We start from the raw sequence: 22,634 nt of genomic DNA on the forward strand, positions 1-22,634 counted from the left end.
AGACTTCGAATAACTTTCTTTTTTTCTTCGTTAATCATCTCAAGCACGTTGATCATCATTAGCGAGAGTATTGTGCTTTCGAACCAGTTTCTACAACAATAAACGCATTTTTTTTTTTTTTTTAAATAACGAACTTCGATTTCAAATATTTCACAATTCGTAAAGCGTCATTTGAACAACTCTGCGCCGAAAATGGCGAGAATTTTAACGATTCAGGAACTGTTACGAGCTCGCCAAACTGCCGCACAGCCAGAAAGGCGATGCGGTTTCATTATTAACGATAATTATAGGTATGGATTTGTATTAAAGTTCCCCCCAAATCACTGTGATTCCATCTCCATTTCGTTGCACCCGCACGTTGGAACGCAGTATAAAATCCACGGGCTTCGTAACGATAAAGTTATTTTCTTTCGGTGAGGACTTGCAAGATTGTGCCAAGTTGCTAATGATTCGAAAGGTTTGTTACCAGCGATTCACAGTTCTTTCTACGAATCTTGTCTCGTTTTTTTTTTTTTCTTGTCTTTTCTTGTTAACTGTATTACTAATAAAAGTAATAAAGTTCATAGTCCTGCTGCAACAGAGTACATAATTCTTACACTTCTGTAAATGTTTTCAAACGCCTAATTCTCAATGGATTGTTTTTTACCAGTTACTACTCGAACAATTGAAAAAAAATGTAAAAGATCTCTTCCGGCACAGGCACTCCTGTTAACGATGATATCGGTAGGAATTTTGAGCGAACCTCAAGGACCTGCCTATCTTCCACCTGCAGGGACTGGACCGCGACCAGCTCCCAGTGGCCATCCAGACGAATGGGCCGGTGTAAGTAGTACATGTTTCTTTTCTTACGTCGAAGGAATTATTTTCTTTCTTTTTTTACACTGACACACGTATTTCCATGCTCACCCAATGCACTGAAAAGTTCTCGTTTATAATTGAATGAAAACTCATTCAATCGTATAAAATGCAAATGACTCATCGTATTGCAATCATCGTATCTCGATGATTTTTATCTGTGATCTGTATAAGTACCTTTTTTCGTGTTTTTTTTTTTCTCTCGCTTTCGCAGGATCCGGTGAATTACGAATTTTCGTACGAAGTGGAAGACGCAGTAGCTGGCCTAAACTTCGGCCATCACGAGTCGCGAAAAGACGATGAAGCAACTGGAACTTATCACGTGCTGTTGCCAGACGGTAGAACGCAAATCGTTGACTATATTGCTGACGGTGGTGGTTATCGGCCAATAGTACGATACGAGGGAACAGCTACGTATCCAGCTCCAGCTCCAAGAGTATCTCCTGGAGGATCCACGAGTGAAGGATACAGATACTGAATAATTTAGTATGTACGACAAAACTCCTTTTTTGAAAGAAGGCGATCAAAATGTAATGAGAAATAAAGTTGAAATTTAGAAAAAAACGGTGCACGAAGAAACGCAGCTTGAAACCTTGAGTTACAATATACATATAATGTATAGACTTTCAGTGTATAAGCGAGTTGTGTCTTGTAATAAAAAACTCCAAACACTTTTTCATTGCTCGATTATTTTCATTGCCCGCCGTTCACGATGTTTTGTGTTTTCGAATGTACTGTAAGACTTCTTGCACATCTTCCTGCGATCCCAAAAATATCGGAGATCTTTGGTGAATTTTTTCAGGAATGATCTCCAAAATATCAGTTTCTCCATTTGACGCCAAACCACCGGCTTCTTTTAATATGTATGCCATTGGAACACACTCGTACAGAAGACGCAGCTATAGACATAAATTATATATGTATATTATATTTATAATATTATTTATTATATATAAATTATTATACGCCGACTTAAATATATATATATATATTTATACATACAGTGGATCCCAGTTTTCATAGTACATTCGAGTATGTTATACGCATAAATGAACCAAAAAGAAAGAATAATATTTTTCATTTAAGACTTCATTTTTGAGAAAATTAAGTTTAGACATTTCTTCAAGTATACTTGAATTTGATTAATTTGTATTGGACAGCAGAAGGCTAAATTTTGTAAAATTGAAAAGTGTAGAATAAAATTTTTGTAGTTTGAAGCTTCCAAAATAGATTTTAAATGTCTTTCGTTAAAAATTGGTATTTGATCAAATTTGAAATTTATTTTCTAGAAAATAAAGTCTTATGAAAAAATATTTCTCTCTTCTGTCATAATTATTCACTACTATCTTGTCTAAAATTAACCTAATTTAATCTTGGTAACATGATGTAACATCAATGTTGCGTAAGTTAAAATTACTGTGCATTCTTCAACTGATATTTTTTTCCAATTTCACCAAATGTAAAATTCGCATAATTTTTTGTTTTATTTCGAGTTAATTTTCAATAAAGTTTTAATTAATTTTTTCTCTCTCCTTTATTATTATGAATATAATAATTTATTTATGAATGCGATAATCTATGTAACACTGAATACAATCGAGCGTTATGCTCGTAATATTAACTATAATAATTTATATTTTTATATAATTTACAAATAATCTATACTTTATTTATATAAAAGATTTATATTAGTAATTTTTCTAATGCAGTATGAACAGAAATGAATCAATAGAAATTTTTGTGGGTAAATTAAAAGAAATATGATGTTAAAGATTAACTCCTTACAATTTTTATAAATTTTTAGAATAAACATTCCAAACTAATTTTAAAAAATAAATTACTCATGTGTACGACTATGCATACATTTGAAAGACTAGATGGCACATATTCATACTATTTTACAATTGAAAACTTGAGTAATCAAGTATACACTTGAAAAATTTTCAAACTCGATTCTTTTGAAAACGAGGCAACATATGAACAAATTTTCTTCTATGTTTTCGACTTGTTTCTCTACGTAGAATCGTCTCTTTTCCGATTGTACCATAAAATCTGAGACATACCTGCATAATTACAATAGAATAATTACAAGAGAAATGTTAACATGATTAATAATGATGAAGTTAAAACAGCAATTATACCTTGCCACTTGGGTGACTTTTAGTTGCTGGATAAAGAAATATCCCTCCATATTTTATTGTCCTGTGCACATCAGCGACCATTGAACCCACATACCTTGCACTGTATGGTTTCCCATTCTTAGGATATTTCTTCGAACGGATATATTCCTTAATAGCTACATCCCAAGCATTCTCGTGTCCTTCATTAATGCTAAAATTGACATTACAAGATTTGTCATTGATTAGAAATTATATAATAGCCTTTCTTATCCAACTTCCACTATCTGAATATTCTAAATGTTTTATTATCTGAGCAAAATATTTACCGTAGACTCTCTCTTATGTGTTACTTCTATTTTTCAAAATTCTTAATATTCGAATGTTATATATATTATAATATATATATTAATAGAATATCTGTTGCTGGCAGACACTCTATTCAAATATTAAAATAATGAAATATCTTATTAATATTCAATATTAAATTGAATATTAATTTAATAATAATTATTTAATTGAATATTAAAATATTCAAAAAGTAGATGTTCACATAAAAAAAATTCTAATATACTAATAACAGATGATCTTTTCTTCTGCTAATTTCTTTTATACGAGTGAAGCATAAATGATAACACTTCAATATCTTCTAGAAAAATAAACTTTGTTAATAAAAATTATTCATAATATGACAATAATGACTTTTTTATAGATACAGCATTCCGAAAATTTTCAAGATCAGTTCCATTTTTTTAAATGGAATGATGTATTTTTTAATGTAGCACGACATTCTTTATAAAAAAAAATATTAACTTATATATATATGTCGAAAAACTGTTAGCTTAGGAAATATTTTAACTTCTAATTTAAACTCTGTTGCGTGAAAAACAAGAACAATGTCCCTGTCCTTTCCATGAGCAACAGAAAAAATATACAGTTATTTCAAAACTTCAAGAAAGCCTGTAGGATATTGGCCACTTAATACCATTCAAAAATTACTTTATAAAATACTTTTTGCATTCTCATAATTAAAAAAAAAACTTTTTTAAATTACAAAAGAAAAGTTTGGGACTTACATTTAAATGAGATATATGTATACAAAAAATATATTATAGCATTCTTAAATAAAAAAATAACAATTTTCCTAATCTCGAGCAAGTTGCTGCTCTATTGTCTCCCTGTTACTCCGTATATGGAAAGCTTTATTTTACATAAATCTATTTTATTTTTCGATACCTGTAGATATCTCCTCTCGAAGGCACGCGTATATTTCTCTCAGTCAAAATAAATTCTCCAATCGCCGGGTCGTAAGTGAAGCCATTAACTCCGTGGCCAATCGAAAGTACTATCATGGTTGCAGAACCGTAAAGTGCGTATCCAGCGGCGACTAAATTTTTACCCGGTTGTAAAGCATTTGTCACTGCGGGCTCTCTTAGCTCGTTCGGTTTCTTATAAATTCCAAATATAGAACCAACCGATACTAAACAATCGATATTGGAGGATCCATCCAAGGGATCGAAGCACACGATATATTTCCCGCGTTTTTCACTTTCCACCTCGATCGCGTTCATATTTTCTTCACTTACAAGGAGGCTGGTCGTAAAAGAAGACGTCAACATATTCACGAACAACTCGTTGCTTAGCACATCCAATTTTTTCACCTCCTCCCCCTGAACGTTTTGACTTCCAGCTATCCCGTACCTGTTCAAATGAAAGAAATCATCAAAAAAAGAAGAAAGAAAGAATGATGGATGCTAGAAATGAATCAATTTGAATATTGTTTGTTTATAAATTTTAACATCCGTTCCTTGTATCAATTTGACACCATATTAAATTGGAAAAATAATGTAATTGGACAAGGGTATTAGTATTTGATTATGAAACGCGAAAATAATCTTTTAGGTTATATTGACTAAATATGCTAGTAAATAATGCTCATTGTATATCAATTTGATGAAGTTTGTCAAATACAACATGATCAATTTTCTATCAATTATGACAAACATCGAAACGAATCATCGAAATCGAAAGTACTTTTTCTAAAAAAGGAATTTAAATCTACTTGTAATATTAACAATAAACTTGTAAAATATTAACAATAAACAATAACAAAAAAATAAACATAATGAAATAAATTATTGATAACGATCAAGTAAAGATTTTAATTTATTACGTTGAAAAATGAACGAGATGTCGCATATAAATAATATAGATGTTTGTTGTGCAATACTGAAATTTATATTCAAGAATAACAGTGACTTTTTTTCTATATAAAATTTAAAAATATGAGAACAAGGCCTCATCATGTTTTAATTTGATAATAATATACAACAACCACGGGTTTTGTGTAAATATTTAATTACTTAATATTATACAATCATGAATTTTGTATTATTATGCATGAAAATAAATTGTATTGTTAAATAAATATCATATATAATTAAATTTTTAATATTGTATCATAACAAAAATAATGTATTGTAAATAATTTAAATACACAAATGTATTATTATATAAATACAAAATAATGTATAATTGTTATATGTTTCTTAAGATCTCTAATTATATAATTATATATCTCAAAATTTATACATGATTATGGTTAATTCTTACATGTAAATATTTAATTATATTTTTATTACATGTATTGTAATTTTTTTCTATAATTTAATATTTATAAAATAAAATTAAGTATACATATACTTAATATTGGAAATATAATATTAATATTACATTATTACAATATATACTTATATTAGAATATATATTAATATTTTATAATATATTTATATTAATATCTTATATTAGAATATATATAATATAATATTAATATTACATTATTACAATATATACAATATATATTAGAATAGAATTACAATATATATTTATATTGCAATATAAATTAATTATACACAATTATTATAATTATTCTACATAATTATACATAATTAATTACAAATATACTACTAATATTACAATATAAATTAATTATAAATGTATATTTTTTTAAATAGAAAATATTTTTAACAAAACCATCAGCATGGAATATCTGACTAATGTGTTCGATCATTTCAACTGCAATGATCTAATATTCTGAAATATCGATCAATTTAATACTTACATGTTTGCAATACCGGCTTTTCTAACTGCTGAACTAACTGCTTTTACAGCAGTTTGTATACTATTTAGAAGCTGACTTAGATCCCCCGTAGCGGTTGGTATTTTTCGTTGTTCAGCAAGTACGAATCTTGTCAATGTCATGCAGTCAGAATCGAAAGAATGATTCTTCGAAGCCATATTTTCCAACGGCAAATTATATTTGTTTGTCTATCCTATAACGAGCTAGCGAGCAGACTACAGCAAATACGTTTATGCATAGTCCTATATAAAGTCGTGAGACTTCTTGATATAACTTATCTCTTTAGCAAAAACAACCGGAGGAAATATAATAACACTAAGTTTATGTAATAATTTCAAATTTACGTTTCATAGAATTAAGTTGAAATTAATTTCAACTTGGAAGTAGCGAGTGAATTACTTTACGTTGTTTTATATCGTATCTCCAGTAGGAATTTACTGTAAAATGTTTCGTCAATCTTTACGCAGAAATTAACGATCAATTTTTATTCTGAAAAGACGATTTTTGTATCAAGCTATTCCTAAATAAATTCTTAAATATTAAGAATTTAATATTAAATATTAAGAATTTAATATTTAATATTAAGAATTTAATATTTAATATTTAATAATATTCTTAAATATTAAGTTCTATTTTAAACTTCCAAAACTTACCTACACCATAACATTGCGAATAAAATGTAATGTACAATGGAGTGCAACTTATATTGAAAGGACACAAGTAATTTTATTTTACAATAATGAAAAATTCGTTAACTTCTATGAGAAATTATTTATATCGAGAAAAATATAAGTATCAGAAATAACAAAACTAATAAATTAGCGTTAAGTTCTCTCAGGCCCGTCAAAATATCTCGATTTAAAAACTGAGTTATGTCACTTTCAAAATGAATAGCTCAATTATTTATAACTTTATCGGCTTATATGACCGATCAATGATCAACTTTCAACGATCGACCGTGCAAGGGTTATCGACATTGTGAATGTTCTAAAGTTAACACTCGTAGTCGATAACAAATGTGCACTATCATATATATTACATTAGATATATTATAGTTTTTCACGAAGCTATACTATGATAAGAAAATGAATTTTAATTTGAAAATTGAACAATGTTTTCTATCATTCAGTTTATAGATTTACTTTAAATTTAAAATCAAATGAATGAATATTTATCTTATTTATTTTGAGATTTATTCGTTCAAACGTGATAAGATCCTTCGAACGAATATTTTTATTTTTAATTGTATCAAATCTTCTGGCCATACGAAAACAAGAGATTCTGAAACAAAAACTAAAATTTTAAAAATTTATTACAATTATAAATTAATTTATTACATTATTTAAACATAGATATTAAAACAATTACGTATATTAGAGATTATTTCCTCTAAATTAATTATGTTTCATACAACACTATAATACGAAATTCTATAATAGCATAATACTACATCTATAAAAAAGATTCTAAATCGAACATTATATTTTGTACCTAAAGAAAATTGACAACTATATTATTTTACATAGTTTGATAAACAAAAATTAAGTTAAATATAAAAGTTAATTTATAAACATCATTATTTTGGATAATGTCACATAATATATCATTTTCAATGCATACACATATATATCCTGTCCAACGAGTCAAATAAATAAAGTAACTAAACTAGTGATTTGCGTTTTAGGGATATTTTGCACCATTATATATACTGCACTGTTGAATGGTGAATATTTAATTTAATAAATATATATGCTCAATCTCATTTGAAAATTTTAATATTTTACATACTTTCATCTAGACTAAATATACATACGATCTTCTAATTAATTTTCATGAAACTTGTCAAAATTTTGAATTGTGATTCGTCGAAATATAATTTTGAAAATATGTGATTAACATGTGGTTTGAAAATAATTCAATGTTTAGAATTTATAAGCAAAACCTATATTACAGTGAATTAAAAGATATATTGCAATATAATTACATTTGAATCAAAAATTTAAATTTAAATTTAGCTTAAATAGGTAAGATACATACATAAAGATATATACACATATATATAATAAATATATATAATGATGTATATGTTATTAATAATAATTATTAGTAATTAACATGACGATTATTAATAATAATAACAAAGATCAAAAATAGAGGAATTAATTATAATTATATTATTAATAAAAGAAATAAAGTCATTTAATTAAAAATTGTTTATATAATGTATTTTAATACTATCAATAAATAATAATAGTTTTTCTTAAGAGTAATATCAAATTATTTCTATTGTTTGCTTATGTTAAAGGTAATATAATGCAGAGATCTGTCAGATTGAAACGTGAATTTGAAAGACTTAATCAAAATCCTGTCGAAGGCATTTCTTGTTATCCAAAATCTGATAACTTTGAAAACCTTGTCGCAACGATTATTGGACCAAATGGAAGCCCATATAGTGGGTATCTTTTTCAGTTGTCGATAGATATATCAGAGCAATATCCATTTGAACCTCCAAGGATTACATTTCAAACACCTATTTATCATCCAAATATCGATGATAAAGGCAGAATTTGTATGGATCTCTTAAATATGCCACCTAAAGGTAGTTGGAAACCAACTATTGGAATAAAGAATCTTTTGGATGCTGTACAATGCTTATTAGGAAATCCAAATCCTGATGATCCTTTAATGGCAGATATAGCACAAGAATATAAATTTAATAGGCAGCAGTTCGAAAGAAAGGCAAAGCAGTTTATGGAACAAGGAAAAAACAAACTTTCATAATCAATCGCACGTATATATTTATTTGTATTTTTCAAATAGTTTCATAGTTCAAATAAATAATTAATGGAACGTGTTTCAAATGTATATCTGCTTCTTTCATTTGCTTTTTATATATTTAATATGTAACTTCCATATTGAATGATATTGTTTATATTAAATTATATTTAAAACTTTCACATTTGTTTTTCTTAAACCCTCTGAAAAAGCATATGTATAATAGATCATAATTTTTAAATAGTGAATAAATGTAGCTTGCAAATCATAATTTTTGCTTGTGAAATTCCATATTGAAGACAAAACGTAATTTAAAAATCTTTAATACTGAATAATAGTCTTGCAAGAGTAAATCTGATTAAAGCAGATTTCACAAATAGAATTAATAATGCAAATAAAATTAGCAAGAACATACAAATAAATTGACAAACAATATTTTCATATTGTCTAAAATTTTGATCACATTATATGACCTTGACATTTACACACTATATATCATTGGTATTTTTTTTTAATTTGTATACCTACATAAAAGAAACATTTAGTTTTTACTAGACGCAACATAACCTTGAAATTAATACATTTATTGTTAGAATGAAAATATCAATTAGTTGATATTTGCTTTTATAAATTAATTCCTGTTTGAAATAGTTTTTCAGTAATATTAATGGTACTAAATATTTTATAAATATTAATAGTATTAAATTAATTTTAAGGATAATTTTGAAATATATTTCATTAGAATATATAGATAACCTTTTTTTTGAATTAGCAATATTTTATTAACATTTCTTTATTCACAGTTTTTACATATTTTTTTATAATTTCTATAATTTAAAAAAATATAAAAACATTATATATATATAAATTAAAATAAATGTATATATATATTAAATTATGTATGTTTCTATAATATTTTTTATAATTTAAAGAATGATTTTTTTAAAGAATCATCTCCAAATTATAGAAAATTTAATTTACGAATTACATAAAAGTTATACTTATTAATGGAAAAAAGTATAAATAAAATTATCTATAACATATTTTATACCACCAATGAAATGTCTTATAGCACGTCTTCTTTTGCAAAAGAGTATAACTATTTTACTAGATGCTTAGAACGCCCTCTATAAAGAAATGCGCGTAGCTATTTCTTTAATAAACGTCGTTGAGTGGGTCTTCTCGTTTCGTCGGCGGAAACATATCAATTTGCAAATCAATAGTTTGTACGTGCAAGTAGTAGTCACCTATATATATACATATATATGCGTATGTACAAAGAGAAGTCAAAACAAATATAATTTAAAAGGAACAAATCAAATTAAAAAAGATCAAGAGATTTTTAGGAGATGTGGGACTTGATTCGGTCTCTATGGAATTTCTTTTATCTCGTGGAGAAATTCCGGAAGTTAAGTGAAGAAAGAAGAAAGTCGCCATTTTGTGCTCATTCAGAAGGATAAAAGACTTGGTGAATGACGGCTTGATTCAAGCTGAGTAATCTTTGTGTAATTATTGTTCCTTTGTTTTTTTCTTCGCCATTTGTTCGGCTCTGCCGTGTTAAACAGCGTTGATGATTGGGATTCCGCGTGACGATCGACATAAGATCACGGTCAAAATCCGCAACAATATGAAAAGGAGCTCCAGTCGCGATACCCCTCCGCGCGTCAAAAGAAGTAGATCATCAATGGGACGGTAAACATTTTTCTTGATGTATCAAATCTATTATAAAGAAATTATATAAAGTATAATCTCATCGTACAGTTTTTAGTACAATAAATGTTTATATATATAATATGATGTTTCTTAGAAATTTTGAAAGGAATATATATATATATATATATATATATACACACACGCGCGCGCGCGCGCGCACCCACACACACACACACACCTTTTAAAATATATATGTATGGTTGAAAATTGATCTTTTGTTCTACACTATAAAAGAAGTATTTTAATGGTGCTAGACAACTTTTAATTAATTTACAGATATGATGATTCTAGTGATGAACGAATTACTCCTGAAAGAATTCGTCGACGTAGTAGAGGTGCAAGAAGTCCGAGTCCTCCGACACGTGCCTCCTCTCATGCTCGTTACGTAGAATCAAGCTCGCATAGGGATGATTACTTAAGAGCACCCAGAGAGCTACCCCCAGAACGTCCGTACAGTTACAAAGTGCTTTGTATCAGTTCAATTCATCCAAAAGCAAGTGATGAAGTGATAAAAGATACTCTTTATAGAGAATACAAGAAGTTTGGAGATTTTTCTATTAGAATTTCTCATGAATTAGACGAACGTGTTGCATATGTTTGCTTCAGAAGTTCAGAAGATGCCAGAGATGCAAAACATGCAAAACCAAGAATCATTATGTATGATAAGGTCGCACTTGTGGAACCAGTTTATGAAAGACCTGATACTTATCGTCGCCCAAGATCAATCACACCACCTGATTATGAAAGATATTACGCCAGAAGTCCTGGTCCAACAGATAGACACAGACCTTTGGAAAGATATGAGAGAGTTTATGGTCCTCCAGTTGGTTTGCCCCCACCACATAGAGAAATGAGACGTGAAGCAATTCCTCCCCCTCATCATGAATTTGTTAGACCACCTATTCATCATGGCCCTCCTCATGTTCATCCTGGTCCACCTCATCATTATGGCCCTCCAAGACATATGATGATTCGACATCCAGTTCATGGATTTGAACGTGTGGAGAATAAAAAGGATAAATTCCCTAATTACTTGCATCATGTTTCTCCAGAAGATGATCCCCTAGCAACAAGAACACTCTTTGCAGGAAACTTAGAAATCAACATCACGGAAGAGGAATTAAGAAGAATCTTTAGTAAATATGGAATTGTTGATGACATTGACATTAAAAGACCTCCACCAGGAACAGGAAATGCTTATGCTTTTGTCAGATTTCAGACATTGGATATGGCACACAGATGCAAAGTTGAACTTTCTGGACAATACATAGGAAAATTCCAATGTAAAATTGGATATGGAAAAGCTACACCCACTACAAGAATTTGGGTTGGTGGTTTAGGACCTTGGACCTCTGTACCGCAATTAGAAAGGGAATTTGATCGATTTGGAGCAATAAAAAAGATTGATTATATAAAAGGCGATAGTAATGCTTACATCTTATATGATTCAATTGATGCAGCACAAGCTGCTGTGAAAGAAATGAGAGGATTTCCATTAGGTGGTCCAGATAGAAGACTGAGAGTAGATTTTGCAGATGTGACTCCTGGATTTGGATTTAAACCTAGACCTTATCCAGAAGAAAGTGGAGAATTTAGACCAAGACCAGTAGATTACGAACCGTCTTATGATCCTTATGGACCAGATAGTGATTTTGGTTATGGACCAAGAGGATTCAGAGGTCGAGGATCTGCTCCTTGGCATGAAAGAAGGGGTGGAGGCAGAGGAGGTTATCGCGGAACTTATCCAGAAAGTTACATGAGAGAAGAAGCTGATTGGTCTAGCCGCAGACCACCTCCAGAGTTAGAATATGAAACACCAAGAAGCTTACGTCGATCTTTATCAAGGGAACCTGGTGTAGACAGATCAAGATCAAGATCTCCCCGTAGAAGACAAATTGATTCTGATTCAGATTCAGAGAATACTCGTAGTGGAATGCTTTCTACTTCCAGAACATTACCTGAAGTGGCAAGGAAATCAATAGCAGTTTGGCAAGGAGCATTAATCTTAAAAAATTCTCTATTTCCAGCTAAATTCCATTTAACTGATGGTGACACAGAAATAATTGAGGCCTTGATGAAAGATGAAGATGGGAAACATATGTTGAGAATTACTCAAAGATTACGTTTAGATCAACCAAAATTAGATGATGTGTCAAAAAGAATTCAAACTTCTAGTTCGCATGCTATTTTCCTAGGATTGGCTGGTTCAAGTACAGTTATATCTACAGATGATGCTAATGTTCAAACCAGACCTTTACGCAACTTAGTATCATATTTAAAGCAAAAAGAAGCAGCTGGTGTCATTTCACTTCTTAACAAAGATACGGAGGGAACTGGGGTGCTTTACGCGTTTCCACCTTGTACATTCTCTACAGAATTATTAAAACGAACCTGTCCAAGTCTTAGTGAAGAGGGACTTAAGGAGGATCATTTGGTAATCGTCGTTGTTAAGGGTGGTAGCGCTTAAGTTTCCTTGATAATCACAAATTAAAGCATATACATGTATATACTGGCTAAAGTATTTAGTACCATATTTCAGATTAAAAATAATTTACAGTTTCTTAAATACTTCATTTGGGATATAAGATTTTATAAATTTATGATATGAATAATTGTCTTATAATTTTTTTTTATAAACTATTAAATTTTACATTACAATTCCAGTAGAAAAATTTATCAAAATGAAAACAGCAAAAATTACATAAAAACTTATTATTTAATATAAATTTATTTATAATTATAATAAAGTTTATTTTATTATTTAAAAACTGAAAGCTATAGTAAAAATTTAATAAACCATACTTTGAAAAATATTGAAAAAAATATAAAAAATTTAGAATAAATATATACAAATTTAAAAAAAAATGATACTAATAAATGTTATAAGTAGAATAATAAAGAATAATAGTTTAAACTATGAAAGAAAATGAAAAAAATAAATTTTGGTATTATATTGGGGGAAAATTTTTATATTACATAAAGGTGAATAATTTGTTTTCTACTTTTAATTTTGGATGTTAGAGATATGAAGAAGTTACTAAATGCACAAGCCTGTATATGCGTAAAGAGAAATAAAATTATTATGAATCTGAATTGCTAAAAACAAATTAAGTTATATTAACAACAACAATAATAATAATAAATAGTAATAATAAATAATAGTAATAGTTCTAGTAGTAGTAGTTGTAATAATAATGATTCTACACAAATAATTATTTTAATTTTTAATTAAGTATATTGATTAGTTTTTAATATTCTTTCAAATATTACATATATAATCTTAATTTTCTTTAGTAGAAGTATTCATAATTTTTAATATCAAAGCAATTCAGAATTCATTAAATTCTAAGGAAACACTTAATTAAGCTATTTTAATTATAAATAATTCATAAAAAACTTAGGTTTAATTTGTACTATATAATCATATAATCTGTTGCGCAAAATATACACACATACACACACGTATGTATATATATACATATACGTATGTGTGTGTGCGTGCGTGTGTGTGTGTGTATATATATATTATATATATACACAACACAGTTCTTTCATATTCACATGAAATTTTCAAAAATATTGTTTTCAAAATTTCACATTGAATCTTCTTTTATGATACATTTTAATGGAGGTAAAAATGAAATATGAAAGGTCTGGCTGAAACTATATTTGATACAATAATTAAGTCTAGTTAATTGTAAAGCTGCATTTTATGATTATGTAGAATTATTTGTGTGATACATTCAATACTTATGTAAGTGAATTGTGCGGACGTGTTCTGAAAAGTGAACTGAAGAAAGTGAATGGACAGCATCCGTAAATAGCTTTCTGTGCTTTTCTCCCAGTGAAAGAGGACAGAACTAAAAAAGACAGTGTTTGGTGATGAATACTTGAAAAGCATAGAAGAAAAAAAAAGCAGAACGTGTACAGTGAAATGTAAAAATATCTAAGTGTTTGTGCTTGGCGACCAATACTGTGACGCTCTTTTAAAATACTATTTTAAAAGTGCGTTATAGCATGGCGCAACCAAAGGTGCAGTGGTTTAATAATACTATAGTGTCGGAACAACAAATAGATGACTATTATGCTGAGTCAATGCATTCATTATTCCTACTTCACCTACCAAAGTTTCAGTGGCGTCAAATTAAAGTAAAGATTGTTACATTAGAGATGTAAATAATTTTAACGGGAAGATGCATTAATAATTTCAGTGGCATTTAAAGATGTAACAACTTATTTAATAGAAAAAGAAAATTTCATAAGAAGAAATATTTGGTTAATTTCAGTGGTATCAAAAGAAAACATAATTATTACATAGAAAAGTTATCATATCTAAAGCTTCAAAAAAAATGCATGTTGTGACTTGGTCGCATGGGTTGAACACAAAGTTTTCTCGTGAAGTTTGATCGTGAATTTGGTGGTGTGATTTTCTTTGTTTTGTCAAGAAGATCTTTCTCATCTTGCTTAGACCAATTGTGTAATTAGTGTTGTCTGTGGTCTGTGGCCATTTTTGGTTTTCTTAATTTTTCAAAGTAACGCATTGAAGGAAAGAATAGCATTCCCATGTCTTGAATATTGTAAAAACAATTGTGCCAAATACAAAAGTGACAAATGGTCGGTGCCAGTCGGTTTTTAAAGTGTTTCTTTTTAATTCAGATTTTGTAAAAAAAAAAAATTCACCTTAATTAAAAAAAAAAAAAAAGATTTGTTTCAGAACAACCACAACGAAAGGATAGAAGGATAGAAGAATCCATCTTCACTCCAATGTATTTAATACATATACAAATAAATTACTTAAATTGGCAAATATTTTAAAGCTCAATTTTTTTAATACTGGGAAGGTATATGAAAAATAAAATACACACACACATATATATAAAACAACCCTTTGCCTAACATTTGAAGAAGATATTAATAACACCACCTGACGATAGAAGCAAAAACAAATTTATTTTAAACAACAAAAAATTTATACGTAGAACAAACTTGCAACATCACTGAAATTCTAAAATTTCATTGTTCAATTTTTCATTTCAAAGAATTAGTCGCAGTTATTGAAATTTAAGGTAACAATTATAAATTTTATGCCCTCGGTTACGTAAGTACGTAATTAGGTTATTCCCTCAGTTATATACGTAATTAACCACTAGAGTCAATAATAAGTTAATGAATTAACGAAATAAAATATACAAAGAGATGAATAATCTTTTCTTTCACATATAAAGTTACTATTAATTAATAAGACCAGCTTTTAATGTAGAAAATTAATTTATGAAATTTGATATTAAATTACTCTATCAATTCGTATAACGTATTCTGGTACTTACGAAACGTAATTAAAGTTCAATATGAAAAAATTGTGGAGATGAATTAAAATTTTTATTTTTTAAATATTTACAAAATATTAATCTCAAAATTTTAATATCAGTGTATTTATGGACATTCCAACGTTTAAAAAAACCATTATATTGATTTGCTACGATAAGATTTTGTTACTTTATTTCAGCAAAATATATATATCAATTGAATTTAATAAAATATAATAAAAGTGGAATATGGAAAAATAATATTTATGAAGTAATAATTGCTAAAACTATTTATTAACATTTATCTTCATTCTACGTTTTTGTCGATTATTTTTGTGACATAACCTAAAAATTAAAGGTTAATATGCTCAATTTTTCAATCAGAAATAACTTCAAATATATTTTCAAGTATCGTATCAATTACAATTTAATTTTTGAGTTTTTAAAATTGTTTTGTCTTTTATTTGTTTTTACTGTTCCTATATTGTAGCACTACAATAATAGCGTAATACTACGATAAATAAAATGGAGTTCATATTGCACTTTCGCAATTATTTCTACAAATAAAATAAAATTAACATAACATTAAAATAATATTTTTCTATATCAAATCCCCTTTAGTTAAATCTTTACATTTTACTACAGATTCATATTAAATACATACACTACTTATTTCACCATACCATGTGCAATAAAATTAGCAAAAAAAATATATATATTAAATTATCTTTTCTAAACTGCAACTGAGACGGAAGAATTTGAATTATCTTTATTGTAATTTTAAATTACAATTGCAATACTTATTGCAATTTCTATTAATATTCACATTATAAAATTATTTCTAAACAATCATTTTATAAAACAATTATTTCATAAATTTTAAGAAAAAAAATTAATAGTTCAAAATTTAACACGTAAATGACCATAAAAATTTCATGTTATGTGGAAAATTGTTAAAAATTAACATAAATATAATAAAAAGAAGATAATATTTATACATATATATAATATAAGGAAATTTGGAGTGCATCATTTAAATTTTCTACATTAGTAATATGTATACACATAAATTTGATATTTTATATTCAATGTTCTCGATCTCGCATACTAAAAGATAAAGCACTTTATCATTAAACTTTGTTAAATTATATTAAGGGATTTGAATCAAGATAGTAACCTTCAGCAAAATATGTTAACAGTATAATACTAAACAATCTTACATTGGTCTTAATTGGAAAAATTAAAAGGAATATACGGATAACCACAATATAAAGGCAATTAAATACTGACTGATGTGCACAATTTAAATGATTATAAAATAGTACCTACGTGACTTAATGTATGTGCATACATACATATACATATATTTATGTAAATATACATACACACATACATGCTCTAGCATGTGCGTGTATATATGTATATATCCATGTACTCAATTGTTCAGTTTTTAAGGTTCATGATTTAGGAAAGTATCTAAATAAATATCAATGTTACTCTTTCTCTTATTACTTAAAAAATACAATTATGGCATCGCAGTATGACTGAATATCTATAAAAATTAGAGTCCCTTTTGGCATTCTTATTTTAATTGCAATCATTGTAAGACTTCCCATTATAAAGGGGAGCTTACTCTTTCCAGTCTTTCTTAATTTCAAATGACCATTCCCACTTTAGATGTTCGTGTTTATCATCATCAGTAAACAAAGAGCTTACACTATAAGAACCACGTGCCATTACTCCAGCTGGTGCATCTTCCGTTGGTGTTGTGTATGATTGAATTTCTGTTTTTGGAGGATAAGAACCCACCATATGCATCATCTTGTCCACTGAAAGAATGACATGACAAATAAGTAGTGAATGTATTAAGTCATACAAATAATTGTCATACAAATATTTTATTTTAGAAGTACCTGTGACACCTAAAGCAGAAAGCATTGAACAAAAATCAAAGATAATAGTTTAATATTACTTCATCATTTAAAGCAAATATTAAATTAAAAATTTTAATCAGCAATGAAAAAGATATTAATATTTTATCTTTCTATGGAAAGTTTACCTGGTACACCAAGACGATAAGTTTTTTGAACATATTTTAGACCATGCACAATTTCACGTTGAACAATGAAATCAATCCTGATTCTGTAGCTAACACCTTCTTTGATTACGAATGTTTGTTTCTTTAACTGAGAGAGGTCACCCGTTAAATCTAATTCCATATCTGGTCGATCAGCTACACAAAGCGCTAATTTTTTTACTATTACTTTCCTGGGATCATTTGGATCTATAAAATATTATCATTCTTACTTTGTTTCTTTTCTTCAGGATGATTTATTTTAAATATTTTTATTAAAATGCGCACCTACAACGATGCCTCCAGACTTTGCCTCTCCCAAAAGCGTTTCTTTATATTTGCGTAAACTTTCATCTTCTTTATCTGTTTCTAGAATTTGTTCTATTGTTTTTTCTGGTGGAGGTTTGTAGTTAGATTCCACTTCTAATTCTTCTTCTACAGAGTCAACGTGATCAGTATTAAGTTCTGACATGTTTACTATGCAAAAACACATTGCATTAATAGCTTAAATATTATATTTCAATTACTTTGTAATTAATTCTACATTATGGACTTCGATAAATATTTTGACTCGTTTGACAAAAATAGTTTTCCATTCAAACTGGAAATTTAATTATTAATTTCAGTCAAAAACTGATCAATATCAGAATATCAATTTTAACAGTAGTAACATCACATTTAATTAACAATCAATTTTCAAAGTTTGAATATTAGTACAAGTACATTATTTATGATGTACACATATCGCCTATGTAGATACACTTCTACAGAACATCTTCAGAAGATTCAAATATTTGAAAATTTGATACAAATTAAGTACATTTTGTCTTTTTCCAATATTTTTATACCATTAAGAAATATTGAGCGATTACTCGATTGTAAAATAAGTGTGTGCAATATCGAGACAAAAAAGTGACAGAAAGATAAAAAATGTTTGGACAGTTACGAAGCTAAAAAAAATTCATGAAAAATATCTTTATCGGTTCAAAGAAACAAAATGTTCCAAGAGCATGCTTACCAGAATTACAAAATAATAAGATAAAGCTTGAAAAAATGAAAACTTTCACGAAATTATTGGCAATTTCTTAATCCTGTTTGCCACCCCTTTATGATTCGCTTTCTGAAAGCGGAAGACATGGACAATATGGCGTCTATAAAAGGGCGGGTACTTCCTGTTTTCAATACTCCTTTAAGGTTAATTTTTTTTTCTATTTATTTATTTATTACTTTTCATTGAGAAGAAATAGTTTATTTGCATTTTAACGCGAGACTCTCCAATTCAGTTAACCTTCATGTTTATTCTAATATTTTAATAACTTAAATGTCACAAATTTCCGCGTATTTCTTATATATACACGAGTATGCTTGTTTTTAATAATTAACAAATCGTTCACAAGTCTTCACTGTCTTTATAGAACAATAAACTTTGTTATTTGTTGAAATCTTGTATAAATAAAATGAAATAATAATTTAAATTGTTAATATAATTTATTTTGAATGAATGAACTTTTCGTTTACAATAAATAATTCATATACAGAATACAAGGGATATTATTACCTGTCTTAACTTTACTTATTAATTAAAAAAGACTGACAGTGTTCTATTAATATATCTATATCTTTTTGATTTCTAAAATTTGTTTTACATTTTTGAAGTTTCTGATGTAGAAGTTCTGGATGCACTTTGGCTAATTCTTTTAATTTGCCTGAAAATTATTTTATACGTAGCAGTATTATAATTTCAATATTGTATTATATATATTTCAATACTAAGATACATTGTTAATTTATGTATTATTACCTAGTACAATATTTTGAAATTCCTCTTCGGGATCATCCAAATATATTATAACTGTAGTATACAAAATATCTACATGTCCTTTATTAAATTGCAAGTCATAATCCTTAGATATTGCACTCCAAACTTCTGTCAGAGCTTCTAATGCTATTAGTCTAACATCATCGCATCCATCATCAAGTCTTTTCAAAAGTACAGGGTATATTTTGTGTATGCATACTTCTCCGAGGTAATCAAATTCTTTCCTAATACACATTATCAAATATATAGCTTGCAAAGAATAAAATCTATTTTTCCTAGAATTATCATCTGCAAGACTAATTAAAACAGGAATTATTTTATCAAATGTCGAACAAATATTTTCTTCATCATCATTTGTGATTTTCTTCATAATAAAGTCTTTCTCATATTTATTTAAAAATGAACATAAACAAGATACCGCGGCAGTACGTATGGCCTCGGCGGTTCTTCCTGCGCTCCAAATCAATTGAGGAAATATGCAATCTTCTAAGAATTGGTTCGAAAATTTTAGATCTATAATTTTACTTACAGATCCTCGGTCAAAATATTCTGATAATAAAATGAAAAGCTTTAATCTCAATTCAGGATCTGCCTTGTTTGCCGTAATCTCTTTTAGAATTGGTAAAATAATGTCCATATTATAAGCTAAAATTTGTTTGATATAAACTAAACATGCACAAAAAATTTGAGCTTCTGGATCATGAATTGACCATGATTTATAATCAGAAAAAGTTGAAAATAATTGCTCAATATATTTATAATATAACTCTTCAACATTATCAAACGAATTAATATTAGCAAGAATATTTAATAATTCTTGTGCTTTTAAGTTTACAGAGTTTTCTTGTGTCATGGATAATACAGTGAATATTATTACAAATAATTCCTTTGATATAAGTTTGCAATCCTAAAATTTTTTTAATACATTAGTATTACGTAAAAAATAACAAAATTAGAAAGGTAAATATTTATAAAACAAACCTCTTTGCATACTGCAATTATAGAAGAACAACAAGAAAGTATTTGTTTTTGATATGCTCCTTTTTTACTTTGACGAATATGTGGTTGTTGTAAAAATTTTCCAATATCTTCTAATAATGGAAGAAGTGTACAATGTTCACTACCTTTTAAAATTGCAGAAAATATTTTTAAATGACCTACAGATGGAGTATCTTCAAGAGTAGGAATTATCAAATGACAGTAAATTTTTGGAGGTACAAAATATCCTATATATTCCGCTGTCCTTTCTATATTTTCTACAACTCTATTATCGTCATCATTACAAGCTCTAATAAATAGTTATTAATTATAAGATTAATTAAAAATTAATTTGGTAATTTATGTATTAGTAGTTATACTTTTACCTATACATAGGAGGTAACAGTTTTCCAATATGCTGTATCACATCTTCCTCTATATTTAAAATAAATACACAAAGTAGTTGCGCAGATCGTACTCGTATGTCTGCAATCCAATCTCCTAATTCTAAGCTAATTCCATTTATTAATTTACTGAAACATTGTTGTGCTATTGTACGGCATCCTAAATTTGGTCTAGTAACTGCAATTTATAACAGTATAACTAATGTCTAATCGCTGACATTATTTTAATTAATTTATTAACTAAACATACGATAATTAGGATAATGACGATGATCTTCAGTAAGAAAATCCAGTTTATTTTTCAGTTTCTCATCATTTTGATTTTCTTCTATATATAATTTTCCTACTGCATCCCAAAGATCAGTAGCTTTTTGTCTAATTTCTTCTAATTCATCATGTAGACCTGTTAAAAGTAGTGGAAGAATTTTGTGCCACCAATTATATCGATCTTTTAGGTTTAAGAGCCAAAAACCTGCTACTTCTATTACAGCTATAAAAACATAAAATAATAGATAATTATTATTAGATAAACAATATTAGATTTGAATAAAATTAATGAAATACCCTTTCTAACAAGACCATTTTGATCAAACAATCGTTCTGCCATAGGTGTAGTTACCTCTTCTATAGATTTGCTATTTCCATACTGAATTAAATCTCCAATTGTTTTAATAGAAGCGATTCTTATTTTATAATGTTGGTGTTTAAAATTACTTAGAATTGGTTTTACAAAGTTTTGTGATTGTGTATAAAAATATCTTGATAAATTTTTTGCAAATTCAGATATACAATCACAGCTTTCTTTTTTAACAAGTGGATAATTATCTGCCAAAGTTTGTACTAAAATTTTTGTTAAATCAGCAATATATAATGCCAATAAGTTGTCATATTTCAATATTATTATTTTTAACAATATAACACACTTCAGTCTAACTTCTTCTGAAGTTTCTATTTGTTCAGAAGAACCTAATCTTTTGGATAAAATTGGAAATAAATACATGATATACTTATCATCTGGTATTAAATTAACTATAAATAATTTCATAATCTCCAGTGCTCGATCACGACATTCTTCTACAAAATCATTTAAAATTCTCAACAGATATTTATTTACAATATTCCATAATTTTAAAATTTGTTTTTCAGATTGCTCCAATTCTAACAATTTGAAAATTTCTTTCAAACCTTGTATTCGCCGTTTCTTTACTTCTGATTGTAACATAACGCAAATTCTAGTAAATTCATTATTTACAGTTTCCACAGACATTCTGAAAACACTTAAAATATTTTGAAAGTTTTAAAACATTTAGAAGCTGCGAATTTCGGAATTATAGTTGATCTATTGCCATAGCAACACTTTTATTGATCCATTTATCTTAATTTACGAATTATATACTAACATATATACAAACAATTATGTATATACAAATTAAAGGAGAGGAAGAGATTTACAT

The 22,634-nt window shown here is 27.8% G+C and overlaps 6 protein-coding genes and 1 long non-coding RNA gene across 10 annotated transcripts; 3 read left to right on the forward strand and 4 right to left on the reverse strand.

The window, feature by feature from the left end:
• Positions 1–1,529, forward strand: LOC122529979 (pro-resilin-like). Of its 2 annotated transcripts, XM_043656572.1 has the most exons (3): positions 1–457; positions 700–822; positions 1,070–1,529. In XM_043656572.1, the coding sequence occupies exons 1-3, from the start codon at positions 446–448 to the stop codon at positions 1,331–1,333; spliced, it is 399 nt and encodes a 132-aa protein (XP_043512507.1). In that variant the 5' UTR covers positions 1–445; the 3' UTR covers positions 1,334–1,529. The 2 variants fall into 2 exon arrangements, with proteins under 2 accessions (XP_043512507.1, XP_043512499.1); XM_043656564.1 differs by having other exon boundaries at positions 1–822.
• Positions 517–1,123, reverse strand: LOC122530009. The gene is made up of 2 exons (XR_006306895.1): positions 1,033–1,123; positions 517–914 (listed from the first exon to the last, which is right to left on the reverse strand). It is a non-coding gene; the product is annotated as an uncharacterized LOC122530009 (long non-coding RNA).
• On the reverse strand, positions 1,449–6,350 carry LOC122529960 (fructose-1,6-bisphosphatase 1). Its single transcript, XM_043656531.1, has 4 exons — positions 6,094–6,350; positions 4,209–4,673; positions 2,997–3,186; positions 1,449–1,754 (listed from the first exon to the last, which is right to left on the reverse strand). The coding sequence occupies exons 1-4, from the start codon at positions 6,267–6,269 to the stop codon at positions 1,563–1,565; spliced, it is 1,023 nt and encodes a 340-aa protein (XP_043512466.1). The 5' UTR covers positions 6,270–6,350; the 3' UTR covers positions 1,449–1,562.
• Positions 6,351–7,849: 1,499 nt separating this feature from the next.
• On the forward strand, positions 7,850–9,157 carry LOC122529969 (ubiquitin-conjugating enzyme E2 T-like). Of its 2 annotated transcripts, none has more exons than XM_043656551.1 (2): positions 7,850–8,139; positions 8,421–9,157. In XM_043656551.1, the coding sequence occupies exon 2, from the start codon at positions 8,425–8,427 to the stop codon at positions 8,890–8,892; it is 468 nt and encodes a 155-aa protein (XP_043512486.1). In that variant the 5' UTR covers positions 7,850–8,139; positions 8,421–8,424; the 3' UTR covers positions 8,893–9,157. The 2 variants fall into 2 exon arrangements, with proteins under 2 accessions (XP_043512486.1, XP_043512478.1); XM_043656543.1 differs by having other exon boundaries at positions 7,851–8,135; positions 8,417–9,157.
• An 864-nt stretch (positions 9,158–10,021) lies between these two features.
• On the forward strand, positions 10,022–13,239 carry LOC122529932 (RNA-binding protein spenito). The gene is made up of 2 exons (XM_043656482.1): positions 10,022–10,578; positions 10,876–13,239. Exons 1-2 carry the CDS (start codon positions 10,457–10,459, stop codon positions 13,064–13,066), a joined length of 2,313 nt encoding a protein of 770 aa, XP_043512417.1. The 5' UTR covers positions 10,022–10,456; the 3' UTR covers positions 13,067–13,239.
• Positions 13,240–17,386: 4,147 nt separating this feature from the next.
• LOC122529701 (rho GDP-dissociation inhibitor 2) lies at positions 17,387–19,146 on the reverse strand. 2 transcript variants are annotated; one of them, XM_043656084.1, is made up of 5 exons: positions 18,998–19,146; positions 18,268–18,456; positions 17,965–18,189; positions 17,819–17,827; positions 17,387–17,734 (listed from the first exon to the last, which is right to left on the reverse strand). In XM_043656084.1, exons 2-5 carry the CDS (start codon positions 18,449–18,451, stop codon positions 17,535–17,537), a joined length of 618 nt encoding a protein of 205 aa, XP_043512019.1. In that variant the 5' UTR covers positions 18,452–18,456; positions 18,998–19,146; the 3' UTR covers positions 17,387–17,534. The 2 variants fall into 2 exon arrangements, with proteins under 2 accessions (XP_043512019.1, XP_043512027.1); XM_043656092.1 differs by lacking the exon at positions 17,819–17,827 and having other exon boundaries at positions 18,998–19,145.
• Positions 19,147–19,369: 223 nt separating this feature from the next.
• On the reverse strand, positions 19,370–22,555 carry LOC122529140 (dynein axonemal assembly factor 5). The gene is made up of 7 exons (XM_043654956.1): positions 21,745–22,555; positions 21,431–21,670; positions 21,163–21,358; positions 20,759–21,086; positions 19,781–20,705; positions 19,626–19,685; positions 19,370–19,386 (listed from the first exon to the last, which is right to left on the reverse strand). The coding sequence occupies exons 1-7, from the start codon at positions 22,445–22,447 to the stop codon at positions 19,370–19,372; spliced, it is 2,469 nt and encodes an 822-aa protein (XP_043510891.1). The 5' UTR covers positions 22,448–22,555.
• Between the last annotated feature and the right edge of the window lie 79 nt (positions 22,556–22,634).

Source organism: Frieseomelitta varia, unplaced genomic scaffold (genome assembly GCF_011392965.1).
Source record: "Frieseomelitta varia isolate USP_RPSP 00005682 unplaced genomic scaffold, Fvar_1.2 scaffold_131, whole genome shotgun sequence".
In the NCBI taxonomy this organism is placed as follows: Eukaryota; Metazoa; Arthropoda; class Insecta; order Hymenoptera; family Apidae; genus Frieseomelitta; species Frieseomelitta varia.